This window comes from Lepisosteus oculatus, chromosome 4, assembly GCF_040954835.1.
Source record: "Lepisosteus oculatus isolate fLepOcu1 chromosome 4, fLepOcu1.hap2, whole genome shotgun sequence".
Lineage (NCBI taxonomy): Eukaryota > Metazoa > Chordata > Actinopteri > Semionotiformes > Lepisosteidae > Lepisosteus > Lepisosteus oculatus.
The window spans coordinates 60,941,165-60,963,433 of NC_090699.1; the positions used below are offsets into that span (position 1 = coordinate 60,941,165).

General features: G+C 37.1%; 1 protein-coding gene across 3 annotated transcripts in view; it reads right to left on the minus strand.

Annotated features, from left to right (window-relative positions):
* Window positions 1-3,167: 3,167 nt before the first annotated feature.
* Window positions 3,168-22,269, minus strand: part of chchd6a (coiled-coil-helix-coiled-coil-helix domain containing 6a) — a 147,253-nt gene continuing 128,151 nt past the window's right edge. For 2 of the 3 annotated variants that reach the window (XM_015348043.2, XM_015348044.2), the window contains one exon: window positions 3,168-3,436. In XM_015348043.2, coding sequence (XP_015203529.1) covers window positions 3,334-3,436 — 103 coding nt within the window. In that variant the 3' untranslated portion in view covers window positions 3,168-3,333. The remainder of the gene's footprint in view (window positions 3,437-22,269) is intronic. The other variant, XM_015348045.2, reaches the window with a different exon arrangement.

The following is a 22,269-nucleotide window of genomic DNA, read 5'->3' on the forward strand; positions in this document are numbered from 1 at the left end:
TTTCACATCTCATGTGGATCCCTTTTTCTTCACTGAAGCAATAGATCAGTCGCAGTAGGCTCATAACATAGTCAAGATTCTCTGGACAATCAGGCCCAACCTGGTAAGCCCCCTTTTCCAAATCATTTTCCATTTCATGTGCAGAGGGCTTCGTAATGTCAGCTACTGTGTTTTCTTTAAACAGAAGACCGGTTTTATTTTGACTATATTATTCTTTGACTAAAATATGACATTTATCAAGCTAGAATATTCATTTGCAAGGTAATTCCTAAGCTTATCTATACAAATAAAATCTATAGTAGAGTACAACGCATTTGAACGACTCTAGTTAATACATATGCAGTGCTGGCTCATTCCACAGCACCACAGTCATCAAACTCAACATACTGGGCTCCAGAAACTAATGGTCTGTGCGTGCATTCTGCTGGATGCTACAATGGTTAATGTCAGGGTTTCAGATAAGACAAATCAGTCAAATACCAACACTACTCCGCCAATTTAATAGCAGTGCTGTGATCTGCCCATCAAAGTGACAGACAGCTGAAATCCTTGTGGGCAATAAATAAAGGGGCAAGGCAATTTACAATGTAGGGGTCCCATTATAATTTCTGTGACGTGTTTTTTTAAAAGATGTGCACTGATTCAGAATGATGACTCCCGAGGAAATAAGCACACATTAATTATATCTCCCAGACGTGCAAACTGCACTTAAAAGAATCCTTCAGATGTGGTGAACGCCAAGGTTGCTGTTAAGGTGAGGTTTATCAGTCAGACGCTGATTGAAAGCCTTATTAGAAACTGTGAAATACCACAGTGTTGCATTGGGCCAATATCCACATTGAAGTTAAGTTTCTGTTTAATAGGGAGATGTATGGTGGTAAGGTAATTGCGGATTCCTCAAAGATCCCATTTCTCTGAAATGGGCTAATGTAGACAGCTACAGATAAATTCAATGTGTACTCAAAGAGCTGAAATCAATTGAAGCGCTGTATCTTACAGATTGAAGATGTTCCTTTTACTCACAGATTTAGGAGAATTTAAAGGGAAAGCTTTTATAGTTTAAGAGCAAATGGTTGCGATCGCTTTGTGCACTTTTGTTCTCAAAAGCAAAGAATGGTGAATGGCTTTGCAAGGTTTAAGAATTCCATGTTTTTTGTGAATCAAGCATTTTCCTCAGTTACTTTTCACATTATCTGCGAACCCGAGCTCTCTATTTCATTCTTATCCTCTCAGATCCACGTAATTTGACAGAAGGGTGGAGATACTGTACAGTAACGGACTAATGAACTCACCTTAGTCAACACAATAACTGTTTAAGTGAAGAATAACTTAATTAATTTAGCAAACAGTGGGGTTGTTAAAAAAAATTACATTGTCGTTTGATGCCGCATTTAGGTAACATACATCACACATTAACTGGTCACTTCCCAATCAGTTTTTGAACTTACATACTCAATGCGTTGACCAACAGGACAATTCCTTGCTTTCCTGAAGAGTTGTGTCCTTAAGGATGTTGTCCAGCTGAAGTCTTTTATAGCTGCTGGAGAAGAAACTGAAGCTTCCATACACCAGCATACAGTAATAAAAAAGGAATAATGCTATTTATGTCTCCTAGATCACTGAAGGGCCATAATCAGAACTGGCTCCAGGGATTGTAAAAGCCAATCTTTTGGTGAACAAGTCATGAGAGGTGCACCAAGTGAACAATCACACCTAACCAGAGGAAGCAAACCAAAGCACCCAGCAACATCTGAAGCGAATGTGGAGGAAACCTACAAGTTCTACCAGGCTTCAAAGGCCCAAACTGCATCCAGGACCTTAGGGCAATGAGAGCAGTGCTTCCCACCACTGTACCACGCTCTTTTACAAAAGCCAGATGAGAGGTTGATCTTACTGCTGAGCACCACCACTGCTCATGGGAAAGGTCACTATGGCAACATTATGGCCATGCAGAGTTTCTGAGAATGTATTCTATTAATATATCCTTTACGAAAAATTAAATAAGCTATCAGCACACCGTTAAAGGAAGTTAACATATTCTGGGAAGGAAAAAACTATTTGAAAGTGTACAAATTTGTATATCTGAGTGGTTCATAAATAATAAATTAAAATATTCAGAAATAAAGGACTTTGACAGTAAAGCCTAGCTCCAAATGAGGAAAAGCACCACCTCATGGACACAGGTCAATGAAGAGCAGACCCAAGAGACATTTTACACATTGCTGTGGTTCTGTGTCCAACAAATGCTATCGTCCTGGTGTTTTACTGGGATTTGACAATTCCCTTTCTTGCAAAGGTCCTGTAATCTTAAATTGGTTTAAGAAACAGCATGTGCAAGAACCTGCAAATTCATAAATCACTCTACTATGAATGTGAAGAGCTAGAATTCAGTTTCTTTTTTGAAGTCACCATTTCACAGGTAAAAAGAGTACATAAAAGCATCACTGGCAGTAAAAGAAACTACTGTAAGTGCATCTTAACAAGAATGAATATACAGAATATGCTACTTTGTTCTAGAGCCAAGCTGTGTAGTAAAGATGCATATAGCAAAATGTTATAGAAAACTGTAAAATCAATGCCCTAGGTTCTATGAGCCACTTTTAAAAGTTTTTTTTTAGCTAGTTATACTGTTTTTTGACTTCATATTCCAAAGTTTAAGTGTACCAAACATGCCAAATGGCCCAATGTCCTGAGAAGCTCTGAGTCATGTCAGATGCTGTCCATTCACATCTTAATTCATTTCAGAACTGGTATTGGTAGTAGAATTTGACAATACATTATAACCCCGAGCCTTTTCGGGAGATTCTAAGAACAAAACTATGAAATATGATGTCAGAGATGATTGAATAGCTATATTAGTTTTTTCTTTTTGCTGACAAAATCTGGAAAGTTCCCTACTCCTGAACAGACAAAGAACAGCAAATGGCCATGATTTATCTGACTAGAATGGAAATGTGCAAATTTAATGCAATATATTATAAAGAAAAAAAAAAGCACATATAAAGTTTGTATAACAGCAAAAAATACAAATAAAAATATTTACTTTTATGCAGAACTTAATTAAGGGGTCAGGCAAAACCCAGTGTTACAATAAAATTGATATTAATTTCTATATGTTTATAGGGTCTTTGGCACTAATGTGTTATTAATGACATTACAAAGGCAAGTGATTTTTTTTCTTCAAATTTTATTTAAGATTATGGAGGCGTATTTTACCTCTAGGGATATAGTGCAACTTCAAATTAATCTGAACCATACAGTCAGACATAAGAAAGTCAGACGTTCCATGCTTTTAACAATCCACTCCTTCTTATTATACAAATGGATATACAATCATTTTAATTGACAGTTTCCATTCAAGTCAAAGCTGTGCCCATGGCAATGGTCACCCAGGTCAAAGTAACTCCTCTTCATCCATGATTCACCAGCAGGTTCTGCAAAGAAAGACAGAACTTAGTACTTTATAGAGTATTTCATTTGCCAGGAAAATGATAAGCTTTAGGTAAACCATTTCCAGAATGACAAATGTTAGGAGCCATTCTGCATGAACTGCATACAAGAAACCAAAACACAGACAAGAAAAGGGAATTATAGTTTCATGTTATCAGCAGAAAAGCTTTTGCTTTCTTGAGTGATTTAATTAATTTTTAATTATTTGTGAAATTATAAAGAATTAAAATACAAGATCCAAGATGACCTGTTTTGGACGTCTCCGGAGGTACTTATAGAGAGAGATTAAATTGTGGTGCAATTAATACAGGAATAATAAAAAACGGAGAGCTTTCTTGTCCAGGAGAAAAAAATATGTCTGGATGGGAAGAGTGTAGGTACATATAAGTGAAGGCTGAGAGAGCCAAATGCTGTAAATCGTTTCTCCCATTAGTAAAGAAACTTACACAGTCTTTTTTGTTACTAGCTCACAGGTTATAAATTTTCTGTGGCATCACTGTTTAGTAGTCTTCTTAAATACAAAGGTAACACATCATTTAAACTTGCATAGATTAGCATGGTGGTCACGTCAATTTTCCATTGAAAGAAATTCAATTTCACAATACAGTTCAGAGAGCTGTATACAATCATCGATCTCGGTAATAAACCTACAAATTTTATGTTCGTATAGGCTCAGTTTATCCACTGGGACCTTATTAGCAGATAAATAACCCATGTACACAGCAGCACCATTTCCATTAAATGTCGCACTTTGTGGTGTATTGGATTAAAAAAGTGAATTAAAATAAGAATGAATTCAGTTTTAGATAAAGTATTTTCTCAAGGTAGGCAGAATAATTTCAATTAATGCTACAACAATATAGCATCAGAGCTTTTTAAATCTTCACCCAGTGCCTTAATAGAAATTTTCAATTAAGATCTGATGGGTGAAATTAATACTCCTTCAGAACTTCTTATGTCCTTAATATGTAAAACTGCTCACTAATTATACACAGGACTTCTCAGACTTCATGCTGAGTAACACTAAATTCATTAGCATTAATACAGGCAAATCGGATTATTTTTTAGTGTGATAATATATTAAATTCATGCACAAGTCAAGAATGTTACAGTATGGGTTCTTTGTAACACTATTCTGGAAGTGATGGAGAACACAGTTTGGGGGGCAGACTCAATATTATCTTATAGTTACCAGAGATGCAATGGTACAGTATATTTAAGAGATTATTACAATTCAATGGAAACAAACAAAACCACCTGCCAAAGGTGTGTGACAAATTGCATAGAGCATTTGTATTGACTGCTAATAAGAGGGACATATTTGGATGAAAACGTTCTTGCGAGTCAACTTTCAACAATACATCCTGTATTAGATTTTGCTTTAAGGATAAAACATTATTATATCAATCAACTTTATTCTACATTTCCCAACTGTATTTCAGTGTAACAATTCTGAATACCATTGAATGTATATGGAGTGAAGTACACATTTTAACCTGTCATTGTGTGTACTTTCACAACTTAGCAACCCTCATTCTGTACCTCTTGACCTTTAACAGAAACTACAATCTGTGGCAAAACATGTCTAAAGACATGATTCTGCTTAAAATAATATTTTTCAATATTCTGAAGGATTATCTCATTTAAAGGCCAGAGTGTGATCGAAATGTATTGCGGAAGCAACAGACCATATAACGATTTCTTCTGATGTTTATTTGATTAGAAGCATCCACTCTTGTCTCAACCTTTTAATAAACAAGATGACTAGAGCAGAGGATGAGCCATTGTTCTGCTGCGGCACTGTAGCCTCCTACAGCACACTGTAACTAAATTAAGATGAAAAATCCCCCTTTGCCTTCGAAGTCATTTGACCTCGGATCTTTGTTCCGAAGCGGCACCAAGAACTGAGTTTTAGTTACAGCAGATTAATGCGCTGCATTAACACAACTGAGGAAGAGAGGCAAGTTGGCAATCGATCACTGCAGCACAGAGGGTTGGCAAAATGCTGGCCTCCTTAAACAAGTTTTATCAAGTTCAGCAACAGCCCACTGAGACTAATGATGTACTTGAGACTGGATGTCTCCAGATCCATTGTAGTTTCCTGGCTTCTAAGGATATACCACCTGAACTTATGCAGCAGGAGGACTTTAAACCACTGGGCAGCTCTGTTTTGACTGCTAATATGATTTGTTAATATAACTCAAGCTTGAGTAAGCACCTGTGGTTGGGTTTGCAGCCAGATTGTCTCATCTTTGCTTTCATTTTCACTGACAATCTTGTAACTGTCACTCTTCTGTCAGGTCTTTCTCAAAATGCAATGTAACTGGATTTCTTTTTATTATAAATGTCTTTGTATTCCTTGTCGTTGTCTCCAAACCAATGCTCAGATATCTCCTGCAACAAAGCTATAATTTGTTGAGCAAAGTTTTTTTTGATCTACTAATTTTCAGCCAGGCATACACATTGGACAAAAATCCATTAAAAAGGTGATTAATTGCAATGTCCAGTTTGTAGTCACTGCCCGGAGATAATCTAGACCGAAATCACCTGTCATGTTATGGTACATTACCTACGTAAAAAAGGTCAAAGACAATCTGACCTATTTTAATTGTGTTTTGCTTCGTTATCCATTTGCAGATCCTTAAAATACTAAATCGCTATCTACAGCTGTTCTCCTCAATGAACCAGAAAGATCTTAAAATTCACATCCAAGAATCCTGGAATTGAAACCTTGAATGAATGTGTTACACGCAACTTAAGAAGCTAGCTGTTATTATTCTTTCATATGATCTCATGCCATGTGTGTTTAAATTCAGGTGGCAACCTGCAGACTACCTATGACTGAGAACCCAATTATTCATAACTGGAAAATTAGCTGTAAAATGCTAAGATTGTTTTTGAATTACAGATGACATTTAAAATGAAAGAACCAGGAATTCACATAGCAATTGCAATTCACAGCTTGAGCCTGAATGTTGTTCTCCCAGTGTCTCGATGGTCAAACGGAAACACAATGCTCACAGCAGTGAGCAGCTGTAGGAGCTGTCAAGACAGTGACTTTCGCCTGCCTGGCAGCTTCCACTAATGTGACCAACAAATCCAGACTTTCAATTACAAGAGAAAACATATTATGGAATCCCATTGCCTGCAGCTTGTGATTTTTAAAAAATTGAAATCAAATTAAATATTTATATTTTATGCACTGTATGCAGATATATAAATATAAACTATAACATTAAATCTAAGTAAATTTAAACACCTACTACAGCATTCCTTTGCAGCAGAGAAAAAAGAAAAAATATTAATCTACTGTATTTTGTCTGCAGGTACTCCAGAGGTGAATGCTACTACCAGTGACTTACAGAACTTATCATTGAATGATTTTTAATAAAAATGTCTCTAGTTTTTAGATTTTGAAATCCGAATAACTTTACTCAAGGGACATCTTTTATCTGTATTTGATTTACAATTTATCTACATTTTTTTGCATACTGGGATTTTTTAAAAGAGGAAACAACCAACGACCATTCCTCTCAAACAGAATTGCTAAAGGCTGGATCCGAGGGCTTTATTTTGTGAATTATTCACAGCTTTTTTTAAACATTGCTTTCCTTTTTTTAGAGAAATACTGCATGACAGAACTTGTTAGCACTAGAAATAGGTGCAGCAGAGTGGAGCAGTTCAATTACAAATATGATCAGTCGAGTGGAGCAGTGGTTAGCGTTTGGCTTGTAGCTGAAAGGTTGTGGGTTCAAATTCCAGGTGAGAGTGCTGTTTATCCCTTAAAAGGTACATAACCCAAATTGTTACAGTAAAATACAAATGGGTACAAATGCAAGTTACTTTGGATGAATGTGTCAACCAAATTAGTAGTAGATAGCAGAAATGTAAGAAGTTAAAATTAAACATTAAAACAATTAAAAATGAAACAGTGAATGTATGAATATTAACATGTGCAAGCACTGAGTGTAAAACATGAAAAAAACATTAAGCATAAAACATTTAAATATGCAAGCAACAAACATTGAATACATTCAACACCTATTAAATGTATGCAACACATATTAAATGCAAACATTCCTCAAAGTGAAATATGATTTCAAGGGTCAACTGCTGGATCCTAAAATTAACCTCCTTTGTAAGAAAGGTAATTCCAAAAAATCCCATTTCAAATTTGTGCAGAAGGTCAGCTACTGAACCATGTGTGAATCCAAAACACCACTATAGGGGTTTCATTATGTATCACTTAGTACAGGATTTTTCGGCCTTCTGCTGAAAACGTAATGTTCTTCCTGGCTTTTCCTGGTGGGAAACCGATGTCATTATAGCACCCTTACTGCTGCTGAAAGCACTTCCACCCTGCCCTCAGGTTTTTTTTCTGCTTGCATCTGAGCACGTCGAATGTATCATGGTCTTTCAGCAAGATAAAACTCACCCACTTGTGGGTACAGCAATTAAATTGCCCCTTCGACCCCGTTCTATGCTCCATTTCTCTAATCCCCCTGCTTTTAGCAACGTCCATTAATGACCAAAGACCTAATGATCATTTTGTTTCGTTTTTCATTTGCTTTATCTTTGGCATTTTACAGTATAGCACAAGGAAGCCTAGCTCTTTAATTCAGGAGTGCCTTACTTAAGAAATACTGGAGACTGACACACTTGTAGCCTTTTCAATCAGAGCTCAAGTCTGGCTAAAGGTCAATAAGAAAATTCCCTGCAATTGCAACGTCATGACCTTTTTTTGCAATTGTACATCTCAGATTTAATCTCTTCAAGCTGGGGTGGGATACACAGTAATCCTGACAGACCAAAGGTCAAAGTTGTTAATTTTGATTGCATCCAAGCCATGCAGGCTTTTTTTCTGTTTGAAACAGGCACTTACATCGATTTTCTTTTTGGATAAATCCAAATATGACTCGGAAAAAGGTCTTTATATCTGCTTATTTCTTATTAGAGGTTGATTAACTTATCGGCTTGCCAATAATAATGGTTGAACTGTTGTTGATTTTTTCTTAGCACAAGCAGAGTAATTTGAACATTTGGCAAATATGTGTTGCAATAAATTGAAATTGCATTAAATGAGCAAGTAATTTACAGTGGTTTGTTGCATATCTAACTGCAGCGGGACATGAGTGTGGGAGGATGTTTGCATTAAACAACCATGTGATTTACAGCGGGTTGTTGTATATCTGAGCACAACAGGACCCGAGTGTGGGGAGCTGTATGAAAAGACAGATAATCGACTGCTGTATGATGACCACCTAGGCACCCTGCCAAGATCCACCAGTGTCTTGTACTTTATCGCTTTAGCTACTGCTGAAGTGGACTGTAATTAAGTCCCTTGTAACTTGTTAAGACATTTTGTATGGTGTGATTATTGTATGACTATATTACTTCGTATTCTTAATACTCTGCAGTTTACTAATTGTAACTCGCCTCTGATAAAGGAGCAAGCTAAACACATTCTTATTCATAGCATCATGCAATCGCATTTAATGCATAGTATCTTCATCAATACAAAGAATGAAAAAGTGTATAATTTGTGTTTAAAGGTGTGTTTGTGCTGCTTTCATGACCAAAGTCATTGTATATTAGCACCAAGAATTGAACATATGATAGACTCATAAGCAGATAAATCACACAGCCCACCTTATTTCTTCTTCTCAGTGTGAGTTGGAGATTCAGCTGCCCATTCAGAAGCCGCTTACAGTACAGTGACTAAGGACTTTAGTCCATTGGGCTGACGCCCAGCACGCTTGAACCTTTTTAAACTTAACGTATTCTTGTAGACTTGACTGCACTGCTGTTTTGAACCTGTGCAGTTTGATCAGCTTGAAACACTGTGACTGGTCTGTCTCCTACTAATGCAGACAACTAAGCATTGCATTGATTTTAAGACAATCTCATCCCCAGTAGAGGTTTTTTGGGAAACGAAGAGCTTAAAAAAACCACAAGCAATTTCTGTTTTTGATTTTGGCTTTTCTGTTTGTCACAGAATGCTTCACGAGATCAGCCTGAAATTTTGAAAGTTTTTTCAATCTATATAGCATTTGCGGTCTTTTCTTTCTATCATCACAGTCCTTACCTCTCTTATTTCCTTACTAATACTCAACCCACCTGATTTTGTGTTCCACGTCCTGGGCTAAAAGGACCTGAGCCTAGAAGTGTGTTTCAAGGCAGAGCTTAGAAATCTTACACAGACATGAAACTGAAATCTAGTACTCCAAAAATATTCCAGTCTTACAGAACATTAAACATACTGGGCTAAACATACTGGTAGTGAATTAGCAAGTGGTACTGTATATTCACAGTTTTCTCTTCCTTTATGGTAAGAAAATATTAGACAACTTTAAGTGTGATGACAGAATTAAATAGCAACACACATTACTCCAGTCAGAGAATTTCTCAGAAGCACTACTCAATTATTAACCAATATTATTCTTTTTCAGGATAAAGTTAGTCTAATGTCTTTAGCATGGCTTCCTCCTATAAAAAATAAAGATCATTACCGAGCTCTTCTCATACTGACAGTTTATTCTTACCTCTGTGAAGGACTAAAGAGGTCTAGAGCAATGTCTCATCCTTAGCCAGTTAAGTTTTAAAGTTCAGCCCTGTGTCTGTTCTCCCCTTAGAGAGTAAACAGATATTTACATTCTCTCCCTCAACAAATTTTTACTATTTTAAAACATGAACATTAAACAAATAAGAACTATACACCACCATAAAAAAGAGAAGAAAAGGTTATAAATAAGGGAGTTCTCCAACAGTTTTTTCAGGTATTGTTTAACTTTACAAAACAGCCTACACAAGCTTCAATTCACACAAATTAAACTATATTAAAGAAGCTAATTAACTTAATCTTTTATAGGTGTTTTGACATTCAAATAGTGCCTTTTACTGGTTGAAAGGCATATTACTATGTAAATAAAAATAAACCATTCTAGGACTAGGACTGTGTAATGACAGGATGCTGTGGCAATATATTCTAAATAAAATAAATGTTTTATCCAGAGAAGGAAACTTCAAATTATATGGACTTCATCCAAACATAAAACTACAAAACAATGCAACTATGCACTTCTCATTCATTAAGTCTCTGGAAAAAGACAGTCACTGTACATGCTTTCAACACCCACTTGATTTGGCAGTCTTAACATCCTCACAAATGCTCAAAAACAAATGCAAAAACCAAGATATACAGTATGAAGAATCACTGATGTGACAACTGCCAAAGTGCACCAGCATGCTCACCACACATCAGTTATCACTGGAGTGGAGAGCAGACTAATGAAGTCATTTCATAGATGGGGATTATCAGGAGGCCATGGCAAATGGTAAAGGCATATGGGAAATTTGGGCAGGACACCAGGGTAACACCCCTATTCTTTTCAAGATATGCCCAGGGATTTTTAATGACCACAGAGAGTCAGAACCTGTTTCATATCTCATCTGAAAGATGGCGCCCTTTTCCAGTATAGTGTCCCCTTCACTATACTAAGACATTAGGACCCACTAAGACTGCAGGGTGAGCGCCTCCTACTGGCCCCACTAACTCCTCTTTCAGCAGCAACCTTAGCTTTCCCAGGAGGGCTCCCATCCAAGTACTGGCCAGGCTCACACCTGCTGAGCTTCAGTGGGTTACCAGTTGTGAACTGCAGGGTGATATAGCCATGGGCTGATTTACCTGAATTGTAAATTTTGCATTGTATGATATTGTATTTTTAGATTGTGCAGTATTTCAATTTACTTTTAAAAAGACGTATCAATAATTCATATTAATTTAGTGTCTGATGCGGTTTATAACATATTTTTACAGTCTTGAAAGGGAATTATCTTTTACCAATCTACAGTGGGTATGAAAGCTTTTCTGCAGAGAATGAAAGGGCAAAACCAATACATACAGTACTTATACTATAAAACAATGCACAAGAAAATAATTCATGAAGTAAAACCTCAGAATGTTTACTATAGGATAAATAATTACATATACAGAGACTTAATTTTTTGTTAACAACATACAGTTTATAACGAGGACATTGAACCATGATATACAATTAGAGATCTCCAGCCACCAGTTACCATAGCCTTGCCACCCTCTCTCCAGCCAGAGAGAAAAATCCAAAAATGTTCATCAATATACGGTACACCTCAAAAAGAGAGTCAGGGAAGAAGAGGTTTCACAGCAGAAGTGTTGTGATTTCAGCTGCAGACTCCAGTCCTCAGTTCCATGCATCCAAGGCATGGAATGTTCCAGAAACAAAACTTTCCAGAAATAAAGTTGGCAAATTTCAAGTCACATAAAGGGAGAACACTAGAACTCAGCCAATGCAGAGCTATCATCTTCTTAGCTCCTGTAATGTGTGATATCGTTTCTGATCCACTCGATCTCCTCTACCACAGATCGGGGCTCAACTGGAAAAACTGATAAACATCAGATCCCAAGAACCCGATCCCCGTTTGTCTTAGGGTAATATCGATATGTGGATGCACCGGCACCACAGAGTGCACTGTCTGTGGTCAAGTGCAGTGTTCATTATCCACAGAAATAAACATGAAGCTCACTCGGGCTACTTTTCTCAAGGAAACAAAGATGGCATACTGTATGCAGCACCACACACAGGTGTGGCAAAAGGGTCAAATAATCACTGAGGAGTGGAAAGCCTTTCCTGCTCATCCCCAGAATTCTGAATAAAGATTGGTTTTTATCCTGGGGACTGGGTGATGCATCCTCTTCTCAACTTCAATAAAACAAAAACTATAAATAAAACAGTCTATGGTCAGGAATAAAAAACACACAGTTACATGTTTCATTGCCAAGGCTCCCCAACACAATCGGAGTCTATGGAAGCAAGGACTGAAGGAAGTAATGAAGTGCTTTCAGTCTAGCATTACCAATGACACATTCCTTGTGTTTCACTTGCGAGACTGATTTGATTGTTTTCAATGTATCAAACTAGAACTCACAAAGACCTTTCCTTCTGTCTGTACTTTTTTGAAGCCATCCATTCCTTTTCAGACTACAAGTCCACAGTGCAGAAAGCAGCTTTATCAATATCTCCAGAGGTTTAGATGTGGGTATTGGATTCCTGCATGGTAAACTTGGTAATTGGCTGTTTAACATATTAATCACCACTTGCGAAAACAAACACGTTTCAAATGATATAGATGAGTTATCGCTGAGAAATACAGTATTCAGATACACCCAGTGCATATAATACGTTATTAAGGTTCATGTTTTTTCTATGGGGAGACCCAAGGGCGCTGTGGCTAGCATTGCTGCCTTGCAGTGCTGGAGCCGTTTGTTCATTTACTGGGTGCTATCAGTGTGGAGTTTGTATATTCTCCCCATGTCTGCGTGGGATACGAATTTGTGCGTGTTTGTGTCTGTGTGTGCTTTGTGACAGACTGGTGTCCTGTCCGGTGTGTACTCTGATTCATGCCCTTTGCTTGCTGGGATGGGCTGTGGATACACAGCAACCCCTGTATTGGATAAAGCTGTGAGAAAATGGATGGATGGCTATCCCTTATATTTTATATTACCATTTGTTAGAGCCCAGCCCTGTGAGGACCACATTCCCCAGATTCCTCTTGTTCTCCATCACCTGACCAAACAGGTCAGGAGACAATTTAAAAAGCAGGAAGAGGAAACTTCCCGAGTCAGGCAGTCTGTAGGACTGGGTGGTTGCTGTCTGAGGGGCTGACCGTGTATGTACCACTCGCCGGACAAAGAAGGACTGACCTCTGACCGAAGACAAAGGAACTTGTGAGTTTTTGTGAACAATAATAATAATAATAAACTTTATTTTATATAGCGCCTTTAAAGGTGGCTTCTCAAAGCGCTTTACAGGATGACAATAACAATAAATAAGAAGACTACAACAATAAATAAGAAAATTTCACAAGACAGGACACAATTATAATTACAACAATACAACAATAAAAATAGAGGAGACCGTGGAAGATGGTATTAAGAAGAGCAGAGGGGTGAAGAATGGAACCAGTTAAGTAAAGGCTTTTCTGAAGAAGAAGGTTTTGAGTCTGGATTTGAAGGAGTTTAGAGAAGGTGACTCTCTAATATCCTTGGGCAAAGAGTTCCAGAGCTTGGGGGCATAGCAGGAGAAGGCCCTGTCGCCCATACAATGTATACATACAATGTATACAATATTAGAAAGGTCTTAAATGTTGAGAAGTCTGAGAGAGAGATTTTGTGTATTTGGAAATTTTGAGGAGAGTCCGAGATACTCTGTTGTTTGAAAACCTGCGAGCAGTATAAGCTGATCAGCCATGACGGAGAGGCAACTTTGAGAAGAAGTTCAGGTAAGAGCTCAGGCTTTTGTTTTGTTTGTTTGGTTTGTTGGTTTTGATTTTTCCCTCCACTGTGAAACAAACTGCACTGGCCATTTTAAACCTTACAACTGTCTAGTATGTCTGTTGGCCTGGACCTGCCTATTTTTAAGATCTCATTACTGCACGCCCAATGGCTTGCTCGTCACATATACTGCATTGTGGTTGTCTTTTACACTGTTTGTTGCCCTTTTGTGGTTTAAACCCAACCAATTTATCACCAAATGTTTCTTTTACTTTCCAGCTAAGCTACCACTGATGCCTCCTGGAGTTCACGAAGAGAATGAGGAAGGGCAGAGTCTCTGATCTGCCCACCCATCAAAACCCTCCACCTTTTCACATGCTTTAAACACCACAGAGCCTGACAGGGGAGACAGTGCCGATTGGAGGTGTGCCATGATGATGTCACTGCAAGACTGTAGGCAAGTGGGGCGTTGGCTCATGATATGACTCTGGCTCTTATTCACAATGTCGAGATCATGGCGCTACCAATGTGCTTGATTTGACCAACTTGACCGGTGATTTTTACTTTTATGTTAAGAACCTTAAAAGTCACTTTATAACACAACACTGACTGATTGGTTAATAACACTGAACTCAAAGCTGTGAGGTAGCAAACCTGGGAGTCTAAACGAGGCCAAAGAGAAAAGGATTGCCCTTTGCCATACCAGATCTGCTCCCCTGTTATCTACTCACCACTTAATTCACCTGGGACAGAACAGCTCTGCTAATTATGTGCTAGCCAAGGCTAGACCTCAGAGCAATTAGTGAGTTTTCCTGCCAGTCTCCTACTGTTCTCTAGTCTACTGCCTGATAGCTGTAAGAATTTCTGAGGAGATAACGAGAAAGGGCAAGGGGCTTGCAACTTTTGATTTTCCTTCCACAAACAAGTTTTCTTCAATACTTGTTCACACTAAAGGGAAAAAAAACATGTGGACTATCTGTAAGAAAATCTTAAGAACCGAACACCACAGTTCTATTTTAAACAATAAGCTGCTTCTCAGAATGCTATCACAATTTTTGTGCTGGCCTTCATATCTTCCTTTCTCTGACCCTTCTGTTTTCTTTGTACACATTCATATCTTCCCTTCTCTGCCCCAACTGTCTTATCTCTGAGATCTTGCAATGAGTAACATCCACAGATATTTGCTATGAACAGACTGAGGCATGAAGAAATTAAAGGCATGTTAAAGATTAAGCACATTTCTTTTTCCCCAGTTATACCTAGTTCAGACTGATTTTTATCATTGCGGATCCTAAATAATAACTGTCAGAGCTTCATATCAATCTGGGATTCTCAGAGACTTACATGAGTATTCTGAATTGCTTTTAGCTCCCTCCCAGTGAGAGGGAGAAAGCTTATGACTAGGACAGTCCTGATTCTGATCTGCATGTTATCTTAAAAACTAGCTGCAATTATAGGTGCATGATATTAGAACAAATTTGCTTCATTTATGATTATTATATTTTTACTAAATGAAAATGCATCCCTTTCTTGAAGCCCATCTCACACTGATGCAAAATTCTCAAACAGAAACTTGCGCTATGTGGTACATGCATGACAATCCTGGGAAATCAGGTACAAGCAGAACCAAAATGGAGAGAAATACAGATAAGTATGACTGCGAGTTGTGGCTTTTAGATTGAAATCGCAGTTCAGATATCTCAACCCGTGTATCTGTAGGTTACAGATTACAAGGCCCATTATCAGATGTGTGGTTTACATTATTGAATCATGCCATATGCTTGCATCATTCATCCTCAGGCTAATGCTTTCTAAATGATTATAAGGTTGAGATCAAGGTTCAGTGGTAAATAAATCGTCTCTGGCATCCCGACACAGGTGTCTGCCAGTGAAGAGTGAACAGTTTCAAGCTGCACCACAAAAACGCATAGTTCAAAGACTCTTCTCCCCTTTCGATCATTCTTGCCTCATTTCCCGTTGTGTGCCTTCCAATTTCCTCATATCCTAAAGGGGCAGTTAACACCACCCAGCTTCTCTGTTGATTTCATTCCTTACTTGTTTCATATTTAATTGCGTGAGGTGCTAGCATGGCTTTTTACATTTAGTAATTACTATTAGCAATAATAGCAGCAGGATAAAATTCTTCATGCAATACAGTGAACATGAGTGATGAAAAAAATTCTAAAGAATCGGGTCCTTATATTTACTACATAAGTAACAATTATGTGAGATCCTCATTTCTCTTTCAAGCTGAGTCACTTAAGGCCCACAGGAGAAATATGAGAACCTACTTTCACAAGTTAAAAGATCTTGTATCTCCTTTAAACTGTGAGGAACAAAGGTAACCAGTACATCTCAAGAGCAGATTAGAAACCTTGGGAGAAAACGAGAGGATATTCTATTGGTGATTTATAACAAATCACAAATAAAACCTGATTAAACCTGACACTGAGGTGGCTGCTTCCAAATCTGATTTCCAATATTAGCTGAATTTGTGTCAAGGCAGCCATTAAAAAGATTGTGTTCATGTTGCTAGGTTTTTCAGCTCATCTGTGTGAATTGGGTTTTGCTTTCATAAAATAAATATGGATCTGATTTTCAATCTTAATTTTTGATGCTCAGATTCCAAAACTACAGAATACAGCTAAGATGTACTGTTTGTTTTTCATCTAAATAATATTGCTTGGCTCCGTACTGTAAAGTCTACTCTTGTTGCAGAAAAACTGTTTCATGGCTTTGTTTCTTTCTGTCTTGATTACTGCGATGCCCTGCTTTAAACAAAGGCTGACAACACCGAACACACATGATAATACTGTAGATTCAAAAGTCAATATTGACCAGGTCTCGTTCAAGTGATCATCTTACTCCTTTTTTGGAATCTGTACACTGACGTCTGGTCAAGTCTCATATTGATTTTAAAATTCCTGTGCTGACATTTAAGGCTGTGAATGGCTCGGTACCCTCTTTTTGGCTGATCTTTTGGCCACTTTTAAATGCTATATTTGGTCAACAGGTTCTGGTATTCTGATATGTTCGCTGTTTAGTTCAGACGCCCCTGAATTAACAAAATCTGTCTGAAAAGACTCTGGTTTGGGACTCTTGGTTCTTCTTATATCTTGAAACTTATTTGGTGAAATTAATACCCTCTGGAGATCCTATTTTTATGTTACTTATGATGATTGTCAACTGCAAAGTGCAGAATGTTGTAAGCATTGTTAAAATGAATTAAAACTCAGAATTTAGAAGCTTGTGAAAAGACTCCTCAATTCTGAATGACAGAAATGAAATGAGTAAAAGAACCAGTTTCCACAATGCTACACTGATGGGCAATGTGTGCACTAATTACACTAGGACAAGGACCTCCCTACCATTCACTTCAATACATTTTGTGACATTGTATTGTTAATAACTACAAATAATCAGTTGGTTCTGGGCAGTTTATTTTTCTATGCCACTATGCAACCAAACAATTAAAAGCAATCTCATTCGGCTGGCTCTTCAGATGCAAAACCACTTTGGTGAGCAAAAGATTAAAATATTCTGAAAAAAGATACAGTGGATTTAAATCACAAAAAAGGAAACAACTTATTACATGGCACAATGTCAAATAACTATTGGTAATGCAAAGAATTTAAGAACACTTATTAATTGAACACATAAAAAAATAACAGTATAAGTTCGAGATTGTCATTCTTTTATGTTACTGTTTTAGTGAATAAGATGAAAGTATTAAGATCATGATACCTCACAGCAGTGTGACACCTTATTTGCCTTGCAACATTTATATTATTTCCCCTAAAACTGACATTTCAGTTCTGAGCATTAGATCTCTTGCACAGCTCTATAGCAATGGAAACTGGCAAGGAACAAAAATAAAATACCTAAAATGTACACAATACAGTCTTAATAAGCCTTTGTAGGCCATTTAAAAAAGGTGTTTCAGCAGACAATGTTAACAAAGCTTCAATTTAGCAGGTGCAAACCAAATGTTTTCTGCCAGTTGTCTTATTAATATATTTATGCCACAGGATGAATGGAAGGCATCAATATCTAGAGAGCTCCATCTGAAATGAGACTGTAGAATATTAAAAACGAAGAAGAAACTCAGATGACACTATGACAAAATGAGCAGCGTTTTTGAAAACCTGTTGCAAATTCCATCAAAGCACATACCACAGCAAAAACCTATAAAGACATCTGTAAAAATACTTTAATCAAATCTCTGAGGCACAGACAGAACGTAAGCTGGAGAAAAAAAAGAGATGAACTAGGTACTGTCTTAACTAAGAGAGGACACTGTTATGATTCTGTTGCACATCTAAAACATTTTTGGAAAGAGCAATATTTGTATCATGATTTTTGGGTCCATGAAAACCATTCTGTGTTTTAAATGTAAATCTGTAGTGCTACAGTGCTTATTAGGGAGCTTGACATCATACATACTTGGGTTGTCATTACTATTATATAGTGGGGTTAGCTGCTGACAACAGGAAGTAGTTAATGACGACTTTATGATGGCACAACATCCATCCATTTTCTAACCAATTCTTCTATTTCAGAATCGCTGGAGAGCCAGAGCCCATCATGGCAGGTAAAAGACACAAGGTAGAGTACACAGTGTTCTGGGTTTGGGAATTTGATTTTACAATCATATGATGACACAACCACTTTGATGATGAATCACTGTCTGTGGTCACTGTTGCCATCCAAATAGTACTATAACATTTGTGAGCGTAACAGTGTTAGAGGGTAGTTCTTCTACAGTATTTATACAACTGAACTTCATTCCAACAAACCAATTATTTATAGACCTTTTCTATGTACCAATTAAGTAACACTAAGGAAAGAACCAAGTTTTCATGATTAATTAGATTGGGAATAGAAACTCTTCAATGAAGGAGATAAAAAGAGTTGTACGTCTCATGTCTCCCAAGAGGGCTCCATAATATTGGGATGCATTTTGAAGTGCAGGTTTTCAATGTCTCCCTTTAAACAAAACTAACTGTACTTGAATTAGTATTGAAAAAAACAATGGATACAGTTTATGTTGAACTCATTTTCTGTCAACTTCTCTTTTATTCATTACCTTGCTGGTTAGCAATATTCAAGTGTTTAAAAAATGTTTTTAATGTCACAAGCTTGTGTTATATATGAACAATGTAAATATAAAGTAAGTTCAATCAGGAAATCCTCAACATCAGTAATAAAGCAATTAAACCTATTTTACACAGAATATATCCACTTTATGTTTTGAATACAAACAACTTATTCTGCAATGATGGAGATCTTAAAAACTTACATTGTCAAGAGATGTCCTAATCAAAGAACATATTTTTAGTATAATTCATCTCTAAAAGCAGCTGTACAGTATGTGGTTGTACTGTATATATTTAGTGACTCTGTTATGTAGCTCAATCCTTAAACACATTTTTTCTCAAGATAATATAATAGGGGAGCTGCCTGTGTCTGGATTAAGACAACATTGTATATGAAGCGATTGAGAGATGTGTGACCTTTCGGAAGTCACTCAAGGATTGATATGAAGTGAGCAAAGGAAGTGTTTATATAAAGGGGGAAAAAATTGCAACTTCTTGTTTTCAAACACAATCACTTGGTGTGGCATAAATATGAAGACATGTCTGGTCTAATTAAGTCAAGAATGTCAAACATAAACACCTCCGAGCTTTCAGAAGGTCAAGTGAGACTGCCTGTTAGCGCTGCTTCCAAGAAAACAGACAGCAGGGACTTTTTCTGAGCGATTCTCTGAAATCACTAAAGAAGATGCCTATTTAACAATGTAATAGATCTACATCGAATTAGATCTATAAGAATCTAATAGGAATAAGATGAAATAATACTATGTTTTATCTACTGCAATATCATTGCAGCAGGATGGATATGAACTGGAAAACAGACTGGTCTTTTAAAATCTAAATCAGGCACCTATTTATTTAAGACGAGAGCTAAAATATTGAGAACACAGGCTTAGGACACACTCCATTAAATACAATGTAGTAAAGAGGGGCAGGAAATCATTTGCATATTCTACTGGACTACTTTCAGCATTTGCTATTACATGGATAAAACCTATAATATAGTCTTCAGCTGCAATTAAAAGGGAAGCCAGAAGATTATTTATAAGTTTATTTGGTTTGATTTTATTCTTTTGTGGAATATCACAACACAACAAAATTTGCAAACAAAAGGAGGTTGCTCATAGATAATTAATTGAAGGCTCTCAACCAGCTGTTTTTTATTAAACCAATCAGGGCATGGCTTTGTCAACAGATTTGGATAGTTCCAGACTCCCACAGTCCTTCTCTGGCCAGTTTTAATAGCACTTTCCGTTTGTTTCCATTTGTGTTCTCTGGTTAGTGTTCATTTTGAAGAAGTACACAAACTTAGGCTCGTCAATGTCTTTGGGCATTTTGAAAATGTGAATCAGATCCTCTCGTTGTCTTTTCTGTTCAGGGCTAAAAAGATCTGAATATTTTCATCTGTCAAAGTATGACATTCTTTGAGCATGGTCGTGTATCTACGCTGTCTCCTCTGGACTGATTCTAGACCAGCAAAAGTTTATTTTCGATATGATGCCAAGATTACAAACACATTGTATATATGATGTTATAACATAAACATCTATGATTTTTTTATATACTGCTACTTCAAGTTCTGCGTTTTTACATTTGCAGTTTATGAATTTGCTACCTTCATGCAGCAGTCTGTACTTGTCTACTAAATGTCATCTGACAGATATTTGCCCAGTCTTGAATTCTATCTCAATTTCTTTTGTAGCTCCTACAGTGTTCAGGCATTTTTTTCCAAGATTATTTATTCTTAGTCCTTAAGGCATTATCTGTGAATCTACCAGACAGTAGTCAATGAACAGAGGGAAACCACAGAAGTCTGAATATAAGTTTAAATCATCTCATGAATAAGAAGCTTTAGACTCTTAAATTTGTAAACAACAGGTAGATACTATTCAGATTTTCCCATCTATTCAAAGAAAATCTGCAGAGCCAAATGTGAAATGTTAAAGTAAATTAAATATATATCCTTTATGTTTCATGATTACAGGTTACAGAGGAGTTTGCAACTTTTATAGCCTGAAATGGACCGAACATATCTGAAATGAGACTCTCAGGCAATTACAGTGGCCCACTTTTTTCATTTTGAAGGGAATCTGCCAAGTGATTCAAGCTGAACTTTACCCAGACATACAGTAGCTGTTCACACGACACAAGTAGACACTATATTCAGCTAAATGTTTTATAAAATTTAACAAGTAAAATAGACCTAAAATATTATTTTAGTTTTCAGCAGTGAAAGGTTATAATCCTAAAACCATCCTGTAACATATATTGTATTTGCCTTGACTATTTCAGATAAGATGCCCCTCCAAAACTAAAAATAATAACTCGTTTTGCCCAGAAAAAAATCCATTAAGATGACAATCTTCTCCCCAAAGGTGACCTGGCCACAAAATGACATTACATTGAAAGAATTATGACAGATTAGTAGGACACATAGTAGATAGATTCTTTAAATCAATCTAATAACATAGAACAAAACAATTGGGGAACACAGTATCTGCTGTTTTTCATTCAAGCTAAGCTCTACATCTCTTGTTTCTCCATGCTTATTTTTATTTAACTTGTTTGTTAGGTCTGTCCTGAGTGCCAAAAAGATCCTACTTCAAGGGTACCGTTTACAACAACTTCAGAATTCAGACCTTTTCACTCTCTGCTCAACATGCTTCCATTATTTTTTTATTAAATAGCTTGAACTTGAACTTTATTGCCATATGTAACCGGTACTGGTACAATGGAATTCTTACTTACAGAAAGTCTCTCGTTTGTAAAACAAGTGTAAAAACAAAACAAAGTGCAAACAGTGCATCAAGACAATGTACAAACAAACAATAGACAATGTGCAAGTAAACATGCAGACAGTTTGAATGTAAACAATACAGACGTGTAAACAATGACTGGAGATGTACAATAAATAAATTACAATGAGGTAGATGGTGATGGTGTAGGTGTGGTCCGAGGGGAATGGCTAAATGTGTTCGCCAGTCTCACTGCTTGTGGATAGAAGCTATTGAAGAATCTAGTGGTAAGTGACCGTAAGCTCTTATATCTCTTGCCTGAGGGCAGTGGTGTGAAGAGCTCATGCCCGGGGTGGTGACTGTCCTCTGTGATGGCCAGAATTCTACCACGGCAGCGGTCCTCATAGAGCTGTTTAATCTCGGTGAGACCGCAGCCGATGATCTTCTGGGCCATATTGACCATTCTCTGCAGTGCCTTTTTTTCTCGCGAAGAGGTGTTGCCATACCACACGGTGATCCCGTTGGTGAGGACGCTCTCGATAGTGCAGCGGTAGAAGTTCACCAACACATGTATTGGCATCCCCCATCACTTGAGGCACCTCAAGAAATAAAGGCGCTGCTGAGCCTTCTTCATGATAGAGTCAGTGTTCACAGTCCAGGTTAGATCTTTAGAGATGTGAAT